The sequence below is a fragment of the Notolepis coatsorum genome, assembly GCF_963971535.1.
Source record: "Notolepis coatsorum genome assembly, chromosome: 7".
NCBI classification, from domain to species: domain Eukaryota; kingdom Metazoa; phylum Chordata; class Actinopteri; order Aulopiformes; family Paralepididae; genus Notolepis; species Notolepis coatsorum.
In genome coordinates, this window is record NC_140171.1 from 38,374,236 (window position 1) to 38,390,757 (window position 16,522).

The window sequence follows — 16,522 nt, forward strand, 5'->3', positions numbered from 1 at the left end:
GTGTGCGTGCGTGTGTGCGCAGTGCCAGCAGCTCTTCAGATGGTCTCCCAGACTGACGGGTTCACAGTGAGGGGCAGTGAAGGACTGGTGTTGACTGGACTGTCTGTCTGTTGGGGAGGAAGAGATGCCTACTTTGTATCGCTACAACAAGAGCAGAGCACAGGTACACACACACACACACACACACACACACACACACACACACCAAACACATCAAACGGGATCCTTTACTGTCAACCTGTCTTGTCAACCCACAGGTGTGAGCTCTAGTCTGGCCCCTCCCCCGCTGGATGCCGATTTGCCAGTGAGCGAGAGGCTGGAGCAGCTAAAGGCCTGTCTGAACAGGCCATTGGATGGCCGTGCAGGGGGTGTCGTCGTTGTCACCTATGACATCATCCAGGTGTACAAGACACTAGTGCTGAGCTGTGGCATCAGCCTGCAGGGCAGCTGCTGTGAAGATCCCAAGGTGACGGCATAGACGCATACAGTTTATATACAGAGAGACTAACACATAGACACATACAGTTTATATACAGTATATAAACATAAAGAGACTAAAGGCCTCTGCATGCTACAGAAACTTCAAAGCAACTGCAACACAACATCGACAAAGCAACAGTGTTGCAGACATTCTGCCTTTATGCTTCTGCAAAATCGACGCACAAAGTTAGTTTAACTAAAGTTAGTTTAGGTTCGTGTTAACGTTAGATAATGTACAAAATAAACGTATTTCCGGTGCTTTTAGACGTCGCTCTTTTATTTTGAAATCCCCCGACCGGAAGTGTTATAGTGTCTGTTCCTAGCAGCTTAACTTCTGTCGCCTGTTTCTGTGCTTTTCGAGCTAACGTTACCGTAACGTCATTAGTTTCCAATGGAGAGGACAGAAAGACCTCGGCAGCTCAAACTACCTTTTGGAATAAATTAATTGATTGATGTTTAACTTGTCCCTGTGTGTGTCCAGTCATTTCGACTAGCAAACGTTGTATTTAACGTTACCTCAGGATACCATTGTATTTAGTTGGTTAGCTATGTAGCTAATGTGGATAGCATTTTGAATAGTACCAATGCTAGCTGGCTGGCTACAGCTTTATTTACTAAATTATGGAGGCTTTTTAATCGTCAAGGTAAGAGAGGATTTGTCATGATCAACTGAAGGCGTATGCTATGGAACAATATGTGCTTGGGTTTTCAGAAAAAGGCCAGCTATGTGACGCTAATTATTTAGCATCAACGCTGGCTGGCTACAACAATGGCGGATGGTATTCTCTGCGGGACCAATATTATTCTATGACAGCCCCGCCCCCATTCGCTAACCAACCAATCACTGCTACGCAATATCAACGCAACGGTTGTTTAGGTTAGATTTTGGAGACAGACACGCAACGTCCTCGCAACACAGTCTACAAGACCCTCTGCAACAACCGCGCTGAAATCGTGCTGATGTTGTGTTGCAGTTGCTTTGAAGTTTCTGTAGCATGCAGAGGCCTTAACACCCTCTGATGATGTTAGGCATAATAAGCATTATGCTTCTATAAGGTTCAGTCTGTACCTTTTCAGTCACTTCCAAAACAAAGACTGTTGCCCTTATTTACAGTCTGGAATAAGATAAGAGATACGATAAGATATTCCTTTATTGATCCCCGGCTTGGGGAAATGTTGGCGTCATAGCAGGAGGGGGGAGGGCAGGTACACGTACAGGTATGGTAATAGTAGAAGACATAAATATAGCCAATAGAATTTGATCTGAATATAAAAAAAATACAAAAATAAAACCAGTGTAAACTATCGAATTAACTCTGAATATGAGAAAGTAACAGTGTAATCAAAGGTGTAGATGAGGGTCTGTATGCCCTATCAGTTATATTTATTATACATTAAAATAAATATGGGAAATAAAGAATTATAATCTGAATATATACTACTACTGTTGTAGCCAATTTAATGATTTTCTGCAGTTACTTCATTGAATGAAGGCACTGTGTTACCATGAAGGTGTTGACCAATTAGCTGGCAGTGGGCACAGGAGGCGGGGCTCAGATGTTCTCAGGCGCAGCCTATATGTATATATGTATATATGTATATGTATGTTCACAGGTGTGCAGCGGGAGGGAATTGGGTAATTATCACAGGGAAGCCACACTGTCTTTTAACCGTGCGCGTTTGTTTTGTTTTCAGTTATATTGAGTCACTTTTTGGGTTTATTTTGTAGCACTTATCCGTGTTTAAGTTCCAGTGTAAACACAGAGTTTACATTATGCTTATATTTGTCCACTCTGCAAGTAAGAATAAAAACTCTCAAACGTACTCAAGGAGAAGACATCATTTTATTATCAACAAGCACCACGCGTTGGAAAGAGCTTCACCCCGTATTCCCTCACTGGCATCTTTTCTTGTTCGGTTGCCCTTACAACTACTACTACTACTAACCTGCATTAATGAAGATTTTCCATCATTTTGATTAAGGACTGTGTAGACTAGACTCAACCACATACAGTTAACGTGGCACGTTTTCTCATTTGGAACGAGGGACATGTAAATTCAGTCACGTACAATGACATGGAATAAGTACGTGGTCGGGTCGACATGCTCCTCGTTCCAAATGATCAAAGATCTTTAGTTAAAGTAAGAGCACTAGAGGAACAGACAAAATGCTATTTCTGACTGCTTTGGTTGTCGGATACACACTATAGGTGCACACTAACAAGTATACACTCAACTCGTTCTCATGTGAGGATACACACTAGGTGCACACTAACAAGTATACACTCTACTTGTTCTCATGTGAGGATACACACTATAGGTGCACACTAACAAGTATACACTCTACTTGTTCTCATGTGAGGATACACACTATAGGTGCACACTAACAAGTATACACTCAACTTGTTCTCATGTGAGGATACACACTAGGTGCACACTAACAAGTATACACTCTACTTGTTCTCATGTGAGGATACACACTATAGGTGCACACTAACAAGTATACACTCTACTCGTTCTCATGTGAGGATACACACTATAGGTGCACACTAACAAGTATACACTCAACTCGTTCTCATGTGAGGATACACACTATAGGTGCACACTAACAAGTATACACTCTACTTGTTCTCATGTGAGGATACACACTATAGGTGCACACTAACAAGTATACACTCTACTCGTTCTCATGTGAGGATACACACTAGGTGCACACTAACAAGTATACACTCAACTCGTTCTCATGTGAGGATACACACTATAGGTGCACACTAACAAGTATACACTCAACTCGTTCTCATGTGAGGATACACACTATAGGTGCACACTAACAAGTATACACTCTACTTGTTCTCATGTGAGGATACACACTATAGGTGCACACTAACAAGTATACACTCTACTCGTTCTCATGTGAGGATACACACTATAGGTGCACACTAACAAGTATACACTCTACTTGTTCTCATGTGAGGATACACACTATAGGTGCACACTAACAAGTATACACTCTACTTGTTCTCATGTGAGGATACACACTATAGGTGCACACTAACAAGTATACACTCTACTCGTTCTCATGTGAGGATACACACTATAGGTGCACACTAACAAGTATACACTCTACTTGTTCTCATGTGAGGATACACACTATAGGTGCACACTAACAAGTATACACTCTACTCGTTCTCATGTGAGGATACACACTATAGGTGCACACTAACAAGTATACACTCTACTTGTTCTCATGTGAGGATACACACTATAGGTGCACACTAACAAGTATACACTCAACTCGTTCTCATGTGAGGATACACACTAGGTGCACACTAACAAGTATACACTCAACTTGTTCTCATGTGAGGATACACACTATAGGTGCACACTAACAAGTATACACTCAACTCGTTCTCATGTGATGGGACCCGGCAACTACTTTGACTGTGTGTGCCACTATATTGGTGAATCAGTGATTTTAAGTGTGTATTAACACCAGTGTTGTAGTCGAGTCATTAAATCTCGAGGTTGAGTGTCTAGTCCCCAGTGTCCGAGTCACCAAAGAAGAGCCCGAGTCGAGTCCCATTACCCTAGTCCGAGTCCAAGTCATCAAGGTTAGGTCACCTCCACCTTGGCAGTCAAAGAGCTAACATACAAATAAAAAAGGTCTACATTAAACATAAATGACACAGCAGTCACCATTTCAAAGGGAGTTTATTTACTTTGTGAAATAAACTTTGTGAAGTCCGAGTCTGCACCGTCCGAATACAGTCAATGCTCGAGTCCGAGTCATTAGTGCTCAAGTCCAAGTCGAGTCACAAGTCCTGAAAATCCTGGACTCAAGTACTACAACACTGATTAACACTACTAATTATTATTATTATCAATATAATGTTAGTTATTGTCTGTATTATTTTCATTATCATTACTCCAGGTGGCGTGCTGGCTGGTGGACCCTGGCAGTGAGGAGAGAACTGTCGCCAACATGGTGACTGTCTACTGTCCTGAAGAAGCCGCTTTGCTGGAGGGTCTGGGGGAGGGGAGACACTCACACACACACTGCTCCCGTGTCAGAGCAGCCACTGAGAGCGTGCTAGTGTTCACCTCCATGGACCGTCTCACTGGGCTGCTACAGAAAGATGGAATGCTCGGTATATACACACACACCACACGCTAGAACGCACAGACTATTTTATTCATGGTACACAGACGGAGACATTCGTGGCTTGTTTAGAGGCAAAGTACTACTCTTAACTCGTTCAGCGCCGGGGATTAGCCATGGCCCTGTGGTCGCATTGCCACGCTTTAAAATATAGGACTGAGTCACCTTGTTTGTAGAGCTATAACTATATTCTATATTATAGCTATGGATACAATACTATGGCCCACCTATCTATCGTTCAATATGTGATAAAGAATGAATTTTTCCATCCATACGTTCCTGTGTTATACCGTGGTGAATATAAGTATGGTTTTAGAGTGGTCTAGGGTGGTCTAGGGTAATTCATGAAATCCTGAGTTAAAGCCCTATACGTCGATTCCACTATAGACGTTGCCATTTCTTGCCTGTATACACTATTATCCCGAAATTAAATCTACATAAAATCTATGTTCCATCATGAATGCATATAAGGGGGGGGGGGGGCGTCGTTTCTCATTATTTGATTGTCAGTAACGGCATTCGCAGTTAACACTAAAAACGGTTATCAGCCCGATCGGTATGAAAGCATTGCAGGATCAAGCAAAAATTTACGTCAAATCGTCCTTACCTGTGACCGGGAGTATTCCAAAAATAATATTCCAATTGTTTGATCGCCATCTGGTATATCCAATGTCCATTTGGTCGACGGCATAATCCACCACAACATATGGATCGGAGATCCGCGCTTCGATGGAACTGGCAGAACGGCTGCCTTCGCCCGACAAGGAAACATGAAACCGGAGACCTGTGGCCGTCCCACAGAGAAAGACACAAGGGTATAAAGGGTGCTCGATACCGCCGTCTAGCGTGATGCGGCCGGTATTGCACTTTTACATTCTCATGATGATTCCCCATGTTAACCCCAAGTCCGTGTGCCTGTAATGAATAGAAATATCGAATAAAAGAAATAACGATCAAATAACGAGTATACTCGTTGTTGGCGTTCAACGATTGGCGCCCAATAATGAGTATCCTCGTCATTGGCAGTGAATGAGTTAACAAAACTAGTGTTGGGCATGGGAAATGATTGTAACAATGTGGGTAAGGTGTCGATGTTAAGGTATTGTTAACGAGTAGTTAATAGAGTTATAACGTTTTGCACTCTTAACAATTTGAATTCAAGTTCTAGTTTATTGACACTTTCAATAAATGGAATCTTCATGTTTTAGAAAAGCAGACGGAATTGTTAAAAGAAAATAATTAGTTGTTTTGCATAATGAAATAGGCGTATCATAAAATATAGTTTTGGAACCGGTATCGGAGCTAGTATTGAAAATGATTCTAACAATAGCCAAGCTTAGTGCTCGTTTAAAAAATATTCAGCAGTGTTAGTGACTGGAACAACATAAGCATTGTTGTGTGCGTTGGTTTCAGATATGTTCAGACGGGTGGAGATGCCCTCGCAGGTGTGTTTGGCTCTGCTGGAGTTGAATGGAATGGGCTTCAGCGTACAGGAGTGCGACAGACAGAAACACGTGATGCAGGCTAGGCTGTCTGCCCTGGAGTCCGAGGCGTACAGCCTGGCTGGACACAGCTTCTCCCTCACCAGCATTGACGACATCGCACAGGTCTGACACTGTTGTAGATCATAACTGCAGATGACACACAAGTTACTATTTAGGCGTTTAGCAGATCATTTTATCCAAAGCAACTTGCAATGAATGAAATGGTAGAAAGTGTTTTTGTGAATCCCATATTCATATTCTTTTCCCAAAAGTAAAGAAAAGGCGCAAAGGGGCAACGGTGTCATACTAGGAACTAGACAATAATGGAGCAATCCTTTTAGAAATAAAGAAAGACTTCACAGAAAGGTAATGCAGGTAAAAGAGGAGGGGTGGGGTAGTAGAGGGTTGGGAAAGTAGAGGATTGGGGTAGTAGAGGGTTGGGGTAGTTGCTGGCTGCTATCCTGGAGAATCCCTCCCACCCCCTCTACGACGAGCTAGTCAAGATGAGAAGCACATTCAGCCACAGACTCATACCCCCCTGACACTCAACTAACTGCCTCGGACAGTCCTTCATACCAGCGGCCATCAGGCTCCACAACAGTGGGCAGGGACTGCTGCCAGACATCCAACTAGAACTAATAGGAACCCAAGGAGGACAATAACACTACCTTATGCATACTGCACCTTATGTGAATACTGTATATTTCAGTTAGTTAGATAGTAAATTATATTGACTTATTGTTTACACTGCTTGTGTTGTTTTTACTACCTGTACCCCCCCCCCCCCCCCATCCCCCATGCTGCTATGATGCCTGAATTCCCCCAAGGGGATCAATAAAGGAATATCTTATCGGGGCGGCTAGGTGGTGTAGTGGGCAAGGCGCTCGCCATCAACGCTGGAGACGCTGGGTTCGAATCCAGCTCTCGGCGTTGCTATCAGCTTGGCTGGTCGTTCATACTAACACAATTGGCAGTGTTAGGGGTGGGAAAGCTGATGGGTGGGTCCTGGGCATTGTGGACAGCGACCCTTACAGTTCGGTCGGGGCGCCTGCACAGCGAGGGTAGGATCTGGAGGGAGGTAGTGTTACCTTCCACACGTTACACTCTCCCGGTGAGAATCTGCGCTGCCGGCTGGCTGCACATGCGTCGGAGGAAAGCATGTGACAAGTCTCCGGCCTCCCGGACCAACAGTAGGGGGGAGTGCGCAACAACCAGGAAGGGGGTTGAGAATTGGCATAATTGGAGAAAAATCGGAAAAAGGAGGGGGGGGGGGGAGATAATAATAATATAAAAAAAAAAGGAATATCTTATCTTATCTTAGAGGATTGGGGTAGTAGAGGGTTGGGGTAGTAGAATTAAATTAGTTGACTAATCGATTAGTTGTGTGAAATTCTGTGAATGTAATCATACAGAAGAACTTCTTAAAACCTTGAGGTCACCAGAGACGTACTGATCACATTTGAGGAAATAACTCTTGGAAAAAAGCACAACAAATAACTGACTTACTAATCGACTAACAAGGTCTGTTGGGGCGCCTGCACAGCAAAGTCAGGAAAATGGCGGGGCCTCCTACACGTTACTCCTCGCCAAATGAGAGTCCGCGCTGGCAGGTGAAAAGATATGATAGGCTGCCTCCACATGTATCGGAGGGGACATGTGATGGGCTTATATCCTCCCTACAACCGGCCAGTGGGGGGCATATGCGAGCAACGATCAGGACAGGGGAGGGAGAATTGGCACGAGAGGTAAATTGGGATGGGGAGAAAAATCACAGAAAAAGGAGGAGAAAAAAGTTTAAAAAAAAGTTGACCAAAGTGCTTCACAATGAATGAATGAATGAATGATCAATCAATCAATACAGTCAAAAACATATAGACTAATCACAATACAATGCACACAGAACTACAAACAGATTACAGCAGACTGTAAAATGTTTTAAATGCTAGGGAGAACATATGTGTTTTTAAATGGGATTGTTGGGACCAGCCTAATGTGGGGAGGCAACTCGTTCCAGAATTTGGGGGCTGTAACCACAAACGCACGGCCCCCCCTGTTCTTTAGCCTGGATTTGGGGACAACAAGGAGGGACTGGTCAGCAGACCTCAGAGACCACAATGGGGTGTAGCGGTGCAGGATCTTGGTGAGGTAGGGTGGGGCCACAGACCATTCATTGCTTTATAAGCAAACATCAGGACACACATTTATGTGTGTGTGCGTGTGTGTGTAACGCCCCCCCTCCCCCCCAGGTGCTGTTCTTGGAACTGCACTTGCCTCCTAATGGAGATGTGAGTGGAGTGAAAAGTAAGAAGACCCTGGGCTACAGGAGAGGAGCAGGGAAAGTACGGCTTGGCAAACAGTTCAGCACTACCAAGGTGAAACACACAGTCCAGCACTACCAAGGTGAAACACATAGTCCAGCACTACCAAGGTGAAACACATAGTCCAGCACTACCAAGGTCAAACACACAGTCCAGCACTACCAAGGTGAAACACACAGTCCAGCACTACCAAGGTGAAACACATAGTCCAGCACTACCAAGGTGAAACACATAGTCCAGCACTACCAAGGTCAAACACACAGTCCAGCACTACCAAGGTGAAACACACAGTCCAGCACTACCAAGGTGAAACACATAGTTCAGCACTACCAAGGTGAAACACACAGTCCAGCACTACCAAGGTGAAACACATAGTCCAGCACTACCAAGGTGAAACACATAGTTCAGCACTACCAAGGTCAAACACACAGTCCAGCACTACCAAGGTGTAACACATAGTTCAGCACTACCAAGGTCAAACACACAGTCCAGCACTACCAAGGTGAAACACACTGTCCAGTACTACCAGGATCAAACTCAGTCCAGTACTACCAGGATCAAACTCAGTTCAGTACTACCAGGATCAAACTCAGTCCAGTACTACCAGGATCAAACTCAGTTCAGTACTACCAGGATCAAACTCAGTTCAGTACTACCAGGATCAAACTCAGTTTAGTACTACCAGGATCAAACACAGTCCAGTACTACCAGGATCAAACTCAGTCCAGTACTACCAGGATCAAACTCAGTCCAGTACTACCAGGATCAAACTCAGTTCAGTATTACCAGGATCAAACACAACATTCTTCACCTTTCACCTTGCCTCCAACCATAGCAAAATAGTTATACTACTGTCAATGGTGGGTTTGTGTATGTGAACTAAAATAAATTGTAAATAAACTGTTTATATATACACTCAGTCTATCGATTGATTGACAAATCAACAGATATACTGAATATAGATAAATCAGTTCGGTTTAACTGAATGTAATTGATGTTGGGGACCAGGATGTTCTGGAGAAGCTCCGCCCTCTGCACCCGCTGCCAGGGGTGGTACTGGAGTGGAGGCGCATCACTCACGCCATGACCAAGGTGGTGTTCCCTCTGCAGAGAGAGAGACGGCACCACAGCTCACTGGCTATGGACAGAATCCATCCCATCTCCCAGACGCATACAGCCACAGGTACCACACACACACACACGCACCCGTACGCACACACACACACACACACACACACACACACACACACATACACACACACACACAACACAGTCAAGCATAGACAGAATCTTTTTACATGTCTGTAGATACTATATATATATATGCATTGTGATTGGTCGAGAGCGTTCTAAACAGTAAGTATATTCATGATATACTCACGGTTAAATCACCATGAATATACAGTATACCACTGCGCTGGCTTTAGAATGTTGTAGAAAGTTTCAACTGCCATTCATCAAACGGAAACTGTGTCAACATGACCTACTCCGCGGACAACGTTACGTTTGATTTAACGTACCCGTTAACCATAAACCAGTGGATAGATAAAGAGGACAGGCCTACATCTACAGGTATTAAAAAAAAAAAAAAAAGCATTATTAGCCATGCCAATCCAACGAAAGACGAGCTGGACGCGCTGGAGAAAAGCCGCAATGAAGTCAACACCACCAAGTCGACGGCCTGTGTGCATTGAACTGGCCCAACTCCCGGAACTGTCCAAGGTGCTGATCCCCCAAGGTGCTGATGACTTTCTCTGATTTTAGCTTGCATTAGACTAATACGTCATCAGTTTGTGTTGCCAAGCTTGTTGATGGCCTACTCCATTTGAAATTCCATAGCAACGAGACATCTTTAGGAACTATTTTTCTACGCCAAGTTCACTGAAATTCATATAAAAGACCCTAGAATTGTCTGTATTCATCCTATATTTTTCCAGACGCAACCTGCTGTATAAAAGCAATAATACACTCGGAAGCCTGTGGTATGTCATGAATATTGCCACGGTGATGCCTACGCCACTCGAGCTTCGCTGTCATGCCTGCGGGCGCATCACAGCCGTGGCAATATTCATGACATACCACGGCTTCTTGTGTATTATTGCTTAATATATATATATATATATATATATATATATATATATATATACACATATATATATATATAATATATACATATCTATATATACTAGGGCTGACCCCTATTAGTCGACTAATCGATCGAAAGGAGCCGTAGTCGACTGCCAACCTCTTAGTCTAATGCAAAAAAAATAACAAATTATTATAATCTTTCTATATATATTTTTTTACATTTTTTTTTCATTCTTTCCAAAAGAAAAGATGCCTAGAAGCGTGGCTAACGCTAATGGCACGCATACCAGAGGCTAACTGCCTAAGAAAACAGGCACAGAGGCACTGAAAGAGGATTTCACCCATCTAATGAACACACTAGACTAGACAAATATCAAGATGTATCCATCAGTGGACCAATTGCATGCTTTTGCAAAGGACAAGAAGCCTTCCGTCGACTCCTTCAGACATTAAGCACCCCCACAGCCCAAATGGAATGATAAAAATTAAGGACAGCGACTCCTACAGGTCGGTTGGTGGGCCTGTTCAGCAGAATCAGGAAGTAACGGGGGCAGCGTAAGCCTCCCACGCGTTACTCCTCGCCACTGAGAGATCGCGCTGTACAGGTGAAGAGATGCGACAGCTGCCTCCTCGTGTACCGGAGGGGACACGTGATGCAAGGCTTGGCCTTGGTCCTCACTGCAGCCGACCAGTGGGAGGCATAGTCTAGCAACGTTCGAAACAGGGGAGGGGGGAATTGAAGGGAGAATTGGCGAGGCGAAATTGGGATGGGAGAAAAATTGAAAAATAAGGAGAAAAAGTGGATAAAAAAAAAGAATCTGCCACCTGCAATGAACCCAGAGGAATTTGGATGGAAGAAGGACACCTGTAACAGGGCACTGATCCCAATCCACTTACCAGAAAATGTAAAACTTGTCCCAGACTACATCCTGAAGATGATCCGGTGTGGCTGCAAGAGTGAGGCCCTGTGTACCTCGAAGAAGTGCAGCTGTAAAGTGCATGGTTTGCCATGCACAATGTCCTGTACATGTTTCAGGGTAGGATGTTCAAGACCCTAATACAGTATGTAACGCATCTGCAAGATTTGTCCTTCACACCAGTCAGTGTGCACTTGTTTTATTTAGTTATGGACCAACACAAGGCAAACTTAAGTGTGTGTCGCTGCTTATAAATGCTACAAAAGTTGTTTTACAGGCCTGGCTTGAAAGGGTTCATATTAATTTCACATTACCCCTTGTATGAAAAAACATTAGAGAATGTAATTTGATGCATTTAATTTATATTCAGCATGCAATATCATAAATCTCTATTTTTGTGTGATTTTGGCATTTTCGGGCATGAAGGGGTTAATATCTGAAAATGCCCAAGGGATATCACCGAGCACCCTCTTGTATTTTGAAGAGGTACCCCCAAGCTCCAAGAAACTCCACACAAAAGAAATGCAACCGACAAAACAAGGTTCACCTATAAATCAGGCTTTGGCTCCCGGACTAATACATCTGATTAGCACTACACTCAGTAGTACTAATTTATATATTTTATTCCCAGTTTAATCACCTGTACATTGTATATTGCTATTGCACTTTACTGTTACATTTCTACTCTGGTTGGATGCCAAACTTCTTTTCGTTGCACTGTACTGTGCTGTATAATGACAATAAAGAGTTTTGTTTTCCCTGTTCAGGCTTGGTAAATCCTTTAGGGAGGACTGTAGACTTCAAATATTAATTATTTCCCAAGATGAAAGCATTTGTACCAAAGATTACAATATGTGTTTTCATGACGCCCCCAAAAAATCATTCCGTGATTCCCAGGTTGAGAACCACTATACTATACCCCTGTACATACCTACACTGTGACTCAACATATTTTCTTTTGTTGTTTTATTTCCATGCAGGCAGAGTGAGTTTCACAGAGCCCAACATCCAAAATGTCCCAAAAGACTTTGAGATTTACATGGCCACTGTGGTGGGGGAGAGTCCACCATTACAAGATGGCCGACACACTGCCACAAAGCCAGGGTATGTCAACAACAAGATTGGTTGGATCCTGTTCACAGCCTTGTTCTACGGGCTGTTATATAAGTCTGTATCAAAGCTCTTCAGTCTCTTCAGTCTGGGATCCACATTAGGTGAATTCATTTTCAGAATGTGACCCAGGCTCAGTAAAATATAATAAGGACCTGCCACAAACAGGCCTGCAAGTGACTTTGGTTCCCAACCCATAGTTTATGAAACACTGACTCAATTCCATAATTATCCTCCTAAATCCTACCTGTAGATTGACTGTAGAATTTGTAGCTAATTGCTGTAGATTATTATTATTGTCATTTTATAATTTTTAAATGTTCTTATGTACTTTAGATACTATTGCTACCATGTATGTATGTATGTATGTATGTATGTATGTATGTATGTATGTATGTATGTATGTATGTATGTATGTATGTATATGTGTATGTGTTTCATTACATACATACCAATTATTCGCTTGTTCTATTCTCCATCCATCTATTGCATCCCTAGCAACACTATATTATCACCGACATACAGTTGGGGGACCCCCTTTGAATTGCCCATCTGAGGTTTCTCTCTTCCACGCCGCCTGTGTGGAAGATGTGTTTTTTTTTTTGTATATATATTACTAGGTTTTAGTGAGTCGTTCCTCATCTTCATTGGGGAAAGTCTGGAGGTGTTGCATATGTGGATTTTATGGTGTTTTTTGGTCTGGATCTATTGTCATGTTTCTTCTTGACCTGTAAAGCCCATGGGGGCAATTCCATGTGATTTTGGGCTATACAAATACATTTGATTTCATTAATAATAATAATAATAATAATAATAATAATAATAATAATAATAATAATAATAATAATAATAATAATAATAATAATAATAATGATGTTGTATTTTTGTCACAGCAGTAGGAGGCGCACTATGAAGCCTACTGTCCCAGTCGGCTCCTCAGAAAGGGGTCCAGCCTTTTCTGTCAGCATGAGACATGCCTTCATACCTTTTTCAGGTCACTTGCATTACTTGCTTACTTACTTACATACTTACTTACTTGTGTGTGTCTTGTCAGTTTGTGTGTATTCTGCTAGACATGTTTGTATTGTTGATTTGGTTGCTACAGCTGTCAAAGAGGTGTTACCAAGTCATTTATGTCTGTACAAACGTTCATGAGTGATACCTGAAAGGGTTAATGTTATGAAACAGCTTTATTGGACAAACTGGCCAAACATCACGTGTCGGAGGCCTTGGTTGTGGCTCTAGGCTGAGATGCCGCTTCCACTCGTAAGCCCCTAGACTCTGTATATCATTCAGCTATCGGATGATCTATCATGATCTATGATTTATCACCGGTGATTTATAGTTATAATACTCACTGAATTAATATCGTCCTGTACAACAAGGTTAGATGGTCCTCTTTGGGTGGAAAGACGAGATTTGCATTGGCATGTGTTTCTTGATAAAGCCATAATTACTTCTTTATTGAAGCCGTTGTCTTCTGTGCTCCTGAGTCGTGGAACGCCCTGCAGGAGACATTGAAACTAAGTACACTAGTGTCCAATCAATCAATCAATCAATCAATCAGTCCATCGGTTTATTTTAGACCACTGGTGACCAAGCAGGTCACCACAATCTGTAATTGTTCTTAAATGTGTGTTCAAGTGTTTTAAAGGATTCTATTTTTATATTTGTATAGTATATTTGTATTTATTACTATTATTAGAATTTTTCTCTTTGTACTTTATATAATATTATTGATGATATCAGTGACACTGTGAATGAGTGTCCTTTCGAGTTGGAATAAATATTGGATGGATGGATGGATGGATGAATGAATGAATGAATGAATGAATGAATGAATGAATGAATGAATGAATGAATGAATGAATGAATGAATGAGGCAGCCTTGGACATACACTTGCAGTTAGTGGCTGGAGGCCAGCAGGTCTGTCAGGGAGCAGGGCCAAGTAGCTGGCTAGATTTAGTTCAGTAACCAGGCAGGCAGGCAGTGTGGTGAAGACTGTTTTCTGTACCCATGAGATGTCCTCAGAAAGTCAGAATCATGTGAAACTTGTGAATCTCATGCGTGTGTGTGGTTTATAATCTCAAATAAAGTAAAGTCTCTCTCCCTCTGCAGGTGGGATGATATTAGCAGCTGACTACTCCCAGTTAGAGTTGAGGTTGCTGGCTCACCTGTCCAGGGATCGACGCCTCCTGCAGGTAAGACCGAGTGGACGGTTAATCATGGTACTTGACCAGTATAGATCTAGACCTTTTCAGGAGAATTACGTTGCTATGGGAACTGTATGGGCGCACACTGTTGTATTTGCAAACACTGCAACAGGAAAGAAATTTTTTTCCCCCATTGAGAATCTTTATGTTGTCATGTTTGAAAAGGTCTATATCAGAAAATAAATTATTTTGTTTCAATGAATCGTTACGTTATCAGCTCATAAACTAATTGTGTGTGTGTGTGTGTGTGTGTGTGTCAGGTACTGAATGGAGGAGCAGATGTATTCCGTTGCATTGCTGCTGAGTGGAAGAACATTGATCCGGAGACTGTTAACGACAAACTCAGACAACAGGCTAAACAGGTAGAACTAAAGATAAGAAGAGAAAAGGGACATTGACATTCAGAGACATGTGGGCACACACATCTCATCTGTTCCTTTTTCTACATCTGGTCAGGTGTTTGTTTGTCATACTGTACGTATGTGTTTGTGTGTGTGTGTGTGTGTGTAGATTTGCTATGGCATTATCTATGGGATGGGAGCCAAATCTCTGGGTGAGCAGATGTGTGTGGAGGAGAACGACGCTGCCTGCTACATAGAAAGCTTCAAGGCCAGATACTCAGGTACACTATATACATACAAACATACCCCAATGACAGATCCTCGGGTACACTATATACATACAGTACAAACATACCCCAATGACAGATCCTCGGGTACACTATATACATACAAACCCCAATGACAGATACTCAGGTACACTATATACATACATACCCCAAGGCCAGATACTCTGGTACACTATATCAAATCAAATTTATTTGTATAGCCCGAGATCACATGGAATAGCCCTCATGGGCTGTTCTTCTTCAGTCAAGAAAAAACATCACAATAGATCAAAAACCATCAAATCCAAAAATGCAACACTCCCAGACTTTCCCCAATGAAGATCACTCACTAAAGTAGTACAGTAGTATCTAAGGTACATATGAATTTGTTTTAACATTTAAATAAATAGAGCTAAGAACAACAACAACAACAACAACAACAAAAAAGCATAGGAAAACTGAGGGCGATCCATCGTGCATGTGGTCGTCGGAACCGGTTTGAGGAAGAATAGCCGCTGCTCTCGACACTGCTGGCCACATCATGGATGGCGTAGGGAAGATCACACCACCTTGACCATCACACCACTTTGACAGGCCCAACGGGGCGGGACCAGGGAGGCAGGGACAAGAAGCATATGACTACAAGCGCTGGTATACAGGATGTGATACAAGAAGATGGCTCAGGGCCATTTGCCCCGGGGGGCAGGAGAACCACTCAGAACAGGTTGAAGTAGAGCAGGCATGGTTAGACGTTGTAGGTCAGACTGAAGACGGCATGAAGCAGAACCATGGCACTAGTGGTGGTCAGAACCAGTTTGAGGTAGAGCAGTCGCTGCAATCTGTATGTCAACACACCATCACTCGATACATCGACTCAGAGAGACGGGGACAGGGGTTAAAATTTTTTGCATGTCTGCAATAAGCAGTTGGCAATATACATACATATCCCAAGGCCAGATACTCAGGTACAGTACATTATATACATACATATCCCAAGGCCAGATACTCAGGTACACTATATACCTGTACAAATATACCTCAGTGTCAGTCAGGTTTTTCCTCTTAATCATTTGTCCAATTGATCTACCTCAAACCCAACCCTCTTTTCGGTTGCTTCCCTCGGACAAACAAAGTTGTGATTGGAG

The 16,522-nt window shown here is 42.7% G+C and overlaps 1 protein-coding gene across 1 annotated transcript in view; it reads left to right on the forward strand.

Annotated features, from left to right (window-relative positions):
• Positions 1–16,522, forward strand: part of polq (polymerase (DNA directed), theta) — a gene marked incomplete at its 5' end in the record, with an annotated part of 52,417 nt that overhangs the window by 30,166 nt on the left and 5,729 nt on the right. The window contains 11 exons of the mRNA XM_084318258.1: positions 23–163; positions 258–466; positions 4,412–4,628; positions 6,053–6,246; positions 8,370–8,495; positions 9,450–9,624; positions 12,427–12,550; positions 13,450–13,550; positions 14,676–14,758; positions 15,031–15,132; positions 15,281–15,392. Coding sequence (XP_084174384.1) covers positions 23–163; positions 258–466; positions 4,412–4,628; positions 6,053–6,246; positions 8,370–8,495; positions 9,450–9,624; positions 12,427–12,550; positions 13,450–13,550; positions 14,676–14,758; positions 15,031–15,132; positions 15,281–15,392 — 1,584 coding nt within the window. The remainder of the gene's footprint in view (positions 1–22; positions 164–257; positions 467–4,411; positions 4,629–6,052; positions 6,247–8,369; positions 8,496–9,449; positions 9,625–12,426; positions 12,551–13,449; positions 13,551–14,675; positions 14,759–15,030; positions 15,133–15,280; positions 15,393–16,522) is intronic.